At 54.4% G+C, this 5,238-nt stretch overlaps 1 protein-coding gene across 1 annotated transcript; it reads right to left on the bottom strand.

Annotated features, from left to right (window-relative positions):
• Positions 1-453: 453 nt before the first annotated feature.
• LOC309585753 (uncharacterized protein) lies at positions 454-1,174 on the bottom strand (the record flags this gene model as incomplete). The annotated part of the gene is given in 2 exon segments (XM_082303629.1): positions 454-1,030; positions 1,032-1,174. Coding segments are annotated over 2 exon segments (720 nt in total).
• Positions 1,175-5,238: the final 4,064 nt, after the last annotated feature.

Raw genomic sequence — 5,238 nt, 5'->3', positions numbered from 1 at the left:
GCCGATGCCGCCCTCGGGCCCGCCGGTGCCGCCCAGGGGGCGGCCGGGATGTCCCGGGAGTGCCCGGGGCGGGGACGGCGCGGCCCCGGCGCTGCCCCGGTGCCGGCGGGAGGCCAGGCCCGGCCGCGCTCACCTGCGCTGGCCGCTCCGCTAGGCCCGGACCGTCTCTTGGCTGCCGCCACCGGCGAACGATGGAGGAGCCGAGGAGCCGCCGGGGGGCGCGGGGCGGGGCGGGGCGGGCCCGGCCCGGGGGAGGGAGGGGAGGGCGGCTGCCAAGCGGGCGGCCGATCCGGAGGGGTCCCAGCGGTCCATGGCGGGCCGGCGCCGGGCTGGCGGCTCGCAGGGCTCGGGCAGGGCCGCGGCTTGGCCGGGGCTGCGCTGGGCCCGATCCCGATCCCGGCCCGGTCCCGCCTGGCGCTTCCCGGCGGCCCCCGCGCGCCGCCGCCGCCCCGATCACGTGACGCGCGGGGACCCACGTGACCCCGGCGGAGCGCGCGCGTAGGGGGCGTGGCGCGGGTCAGGCCCCGCCTCCCCGCGGGACAGACCGGGAAACACCGGGATACACCGGGACATGTTGATTATTATGCGGGTAATGACCACGGGTGCAGCAAAGAGGAGCAGGGTAACGGAGAACATGGAGATGAGAGCCACCCGGCAGTGCTCCTGCTCGTGTGACAGGCACAGGGAAGCCACTGTGGGAATGAGAATGATGGGAGCGAGGAAGGTCAAGCATTGAGCACCCCACAGCACCCACATCATGGGATTGGGAAGGTCACAGCGGCAGCAGAGCTTGCAGAGCTTTTCCATGTCCTTTTTGGCGCCGATGGCTGTCATCCAGAAGAGCGCCCAGTAGCAGGAGAACGCTGACACCAGGTAAAGGAATCTCACGTACATCAGGGGCATGATAGGAGAGCAGGACACATCTTCGAGCAGGAAGAGCAGGGCAGAGGGGACCGCAATGAGGAGGAAGATGAAGTCAGTGACAGCCAGGCTAAAGATGCCGGCAGTACGCCCTTTCCATCTGAGGAGGCAGAAGAGCCCCGTTCCCGGCCAGCCCACAGAGGCAGATGGGCAGTGTCACCCTGTGTATGGCCACGTCGGTGACATCTGTCTCACACAGATCGGCTCCTTCGGTGGGTGAGGCAGAAGGTGGGGACACGGAGCTCACCACCATGGATGGACGCTGGGCAGGCGGTGGGATGTGGCCCCGGCTGTGGTCAGAGTGGATGGGCAGTCAGTGCTTGGAGAATCCAGGGATGGACCAAGCGGCTCCTCAGCAGCTCCCTGCAGCGGGAAGGGTTTGGTGGAGAGAAGTGAGATGTGCAGGGGAGCAGGGTGGTGGGAATGGTGGGGTGGGAGAGGGAGGAGGGAGGGTTGGGCTGTTCAGCAGGGGATTGATAAATAACATAGAGAACAAACATTTTCAGCTCCCTGATGTTGCTGAAAGACCAAGTAGTGAAAAAGATTAAATGATTTAAATGTGTGCACACAGGGCTAGAAATGAGGCTGGAGCCGGTGCTGGAACAGATCAGGAGGCCTGCAGTGGTTCTGGGGCAGTTCTGTCACAAGAAGCAACAGTGCACGCCCAGAAAAATAGCTCAAGGCAAGGTCACCTTTAATACTGAAGCATTCAGTGAATATGACCAGCAGGGACCCCTCTTAATGAATCTGCAGGACCATCAAAAGACTTCCAGGAGGAGGTGAATGCATGGAAATTCCTCCTAGGAAAGTGATTTTTGTGTATTAGATAGGAAACAGATTTTAATGACAATGTGTGTTTACAGTGGATAAAACCCCGCCCACCCCACCGCCCGCAGGTGCTGTTGCCATGGCGGCCGCTGGAATGCGGCCCGGGCACATCCCCAAGGGAAAAGGAGGCACAAAATGAGGAATTTGGAAGTAAAAGGGGAAGGCTGCACAGCGCCCACGGCGCCCCGAGAGGGAGGAGCAGCCCCCGCTCCTCTGAGGGCCCATCTCTGCCCCCTGTCCATGTGCCGTGCCCGGGGAAGAGCAGAGTCTGGGATCAAAGAACCACCCAGTCCCCCACAGCAAGGAAAGCCCGGCACCCCGGTGTTTCAGGGGCACACCAAGGGCTGTGCAGGGCAGGGAAGGACCAGCAGGACCTTTCTCCTCCTCAGCCCCTGCTCCAAGGCGCAGCAGCCCCAGGTGTGAGCGGCCAGGATGAGGAGGGGGCGGCTCCTGCCAGAGGCCGCTCTCCGAGGGTTCCCCGGGCACAGCTGTGCAGGGAGCTGCTGGTCCAGAGGGGCAATGGGGGCATCCCGAGTGTCCCTCCAGGGACAATGGTCGGAGCATCCGGCAGGAGCTGGGGAGCAGCCGGAGGCACCTGGGCACAGAGCACTGCTCCCAGAAAATGCCCAGGGAAAACCCCTCATGCCAAGGGGCAGCACCTGAGCAGGCAGGGCAGCATGTGGGGTCCCAGGGAAACATTCCACTTTCCCCTTTCATCTTGGCAGCCCTTCCCCAGTGCCCCCAGAAAAAAAGGGGCATTATGAGGAGAAAAGGGATTTAAACAGAGGGGAAAAAACTTCCTTTTCCATAAATGTCTGTGTTTAAATTGAGGGGGAATCCCCTTCCTCTGCAATTTTATCAAGGGTATCACTTGAAGGAAACCCTGCCTTTTCCATGCTCTTAGGGGTATCACTTGACAGGGAATCCCCATTTTCCATTATTCTCCAGTTTAAATAGAAGGGGAAAACCTTGACAATGCTATTTTATTGGTTGGAATTGAGCATAACTCCCCCATTTTCATCATCCCAAGGTTTAAATTGAGGGGAAAGCCCAGTTGTCCCTCCTTTATAAGGGGTTGAATTGAGGGAGAAATCCCCCTTTTTCCATCACTGGAGAGACCTGAAGTAAGGAAAACCCCTCTTTTTCCAGTATTTTAGGGGATTCAGAGGAGAGAACCCATTTATTGCTATGGCATCTATTTAAGTAGAGACAAACACTCCCTAGTCTCTCATTTTAAGGGGTTCAATTGAAGGAAGCTCCCCCTTTTTCAGCATTTTAAGAATTTAAATCTGTACTTCAGGGCACTTCTAGCTGGGTACTGGCACCCAATCTCTCACAAGGGAGCGAGCCCAGCACTGACAAAACCCTCCTGCTGCCAGAGAGCCCCTTATTTTTTTATTTATAATGAATACAGCCCTAATTAGAGACCCCAACGGGAGTTACACCATGTATATTATTACTATCCTTCTCCACTCTCCATTGTCCTGTATAGAGTACTACTCAACAGTCACTAATGAACAATTACAGAACTTAACAAGGAATCATGCAACTCATGTGTCCACGCTGCCAAAACAAGAAGCTTTTTTACCCTTTCAGTGGATGCAGCTGTAGTAAAACAGAAGGCATCTACAGAGCCCTTTAGTCACCTGGAATTTAAGGCAGAGCAGCCAAACAGCTGCAGCTCCTCCCAGTGCTTTTATCCCTTCTGGTAAAATTGCCTCCTCCCTTTTCCCGGGCATTGTGGGAACGAGAGGCGGGCCCGGCCAGGGGTATATTAACCCCAGCCCTGGGTAAAAGAGGCCCATTCCTTTGGTGGGGTTAGTTGGGGTAAGGGTGTCTTCTTATTTCCATGAAGGGGGGTCATTCAGGTTTTTTCAGCTTTCTTTCAGCAGGTGCTTTTGGCATCTAAAGCAATAGAGGCTTTGAAGACACTGTGAAGAAGATAGCATTGAGTGCATAGTTCATGATTTTTGGATTGAGTGTTCAGGGTTGATAAGGTGCTTGGTGCTTTTTGTAATTCTTTTTTTCCCTTGTTTTTCTTAGAAGTGTTGCAACTTGCTGAAATTCCAGATTGTGTCAAGTATGATACTTCACATTTGTTCAGCAGATTCATTGTGCTATAAGAGGGAGCTACCCTGGGTCAGAGATGACATTGGAGATGGAGGCTTCTGATAGGTAAGTTAAGGACTGTAAGTATGAGTGGGAGTGGGAGCAGGGTCCCAGTTAGTAGCTGACTTGTTGGGATTTGGCTTGTATGCCACTACACTGGTGCATTGATTTTGGTTTTCTTTGTCATAGCTGACTAAGAGGCCAACCTGGTGATCCCAGTGCCTTTGGAGATGGCTGAGGTGGACTCCTTTGCATCCAGTGTGGATTCACATCACCGGTCATCTGAAAGCTAAGTTGGGGGCCAGGGCCCGGAGAAGGGATGATAGCAGGATAGTGGGTTGGAAATTGCTGGGAGAGATTTAAAAAGTAGTGTAGGGGAAAGGGATGCTCTCCAAGGGCCTTCTTAGGTAAGCTAAAGGGAGTAGCCCTACTTTTGACTGCAACTGTAGGGTGTGCAGCGCAGAGCAGTTCCAGTGTGTGTTGTCTTGTCCGGTGTGTGTTCTGTGTCTTTGGCTTCCCTTGGATCAGATCTCTCTGCCTTTTACCCTTAAGGGGCTCATCATAAGCATTGGCCATCATCTCTAGCTTCTTGAACTTTCGTACTTCTCGGTAGGATGCCAATATCACTTGTTCTTTTACCAGTGGGCTTGGCCACATCTTGGAATCACATCTTGAAAGCATTGAGTCGGATCTCTTTGGAGGCCTTGTTCCCAGCTGTACTGCCATCCATCCTTTCCAGCCATGAGCTGTAATGTCCTGGGGCTTGTAAGATTGTCAGGATATCGGGAGCATTCTAAATGTGGCCTTGTCTCTCACAGCCATCTTGATCATTGTGACTGACAGGTCTTAGAATAGGTCACTGTTCCAGTCTTTTCTTCTGCTCCTTCGAGCCTCTTTCATCCACCATTGCCATACCATCAGTTGTCTCTTTTGGCGTCGTCCCTGTCCTTGCTATCGTTCTTCTTGCTGAGAGCTTTTTTTTATCATCTTCATGTCACACTGCTTGTAGTATAATGTGTTGTTTGAGTTTGTGTCTAGCCTGGAATTGCTCTGCTCTGTAGAGTAGTCTTGGGGGGTTGGGGGGGGGGGGTTAGGTGGAGAAGAAAGGAGACTTTACAGGGAGCCTTTTGCTTTGCTCAGCCACCTGAGCCACGCCTCGGATGGAGTGACTGTGGCCAGTCTGTGTGGTGTTCAGTGGAGATGTGGGAGTGGTGCAGTGGTGTCTTGCAATTTCATAGTAGTTTGTCCTAAGGCCGACTACTGTGGGATCCTAGGCAGTTTGCTTTGAGGAATGAGAACTTGGGAAAGGCTAAGCTTTCCCTGTCTGTCTGGGTAACTTTGACAAATAATTCTTTTGCAGAGGGAGAGCATGTAAACCTG

The sequence above is a fragment of the Coloeus monedula genome (genome assembly GCF_965178545.1).
Source record: "Coloeus monedula genome assembly, contig: HAP1_SCAFFOLD_246, whole genome shotgun sequence".
Lineage (NCBI taxonomy): Eukaryota > Metazoa > Chordata > Aves > Passeriformes > Corvidae > Coloeus > Coloeus monedula.
This window is presented reverse-complemented; position numbering and strand designations above follow the sequence as displayed.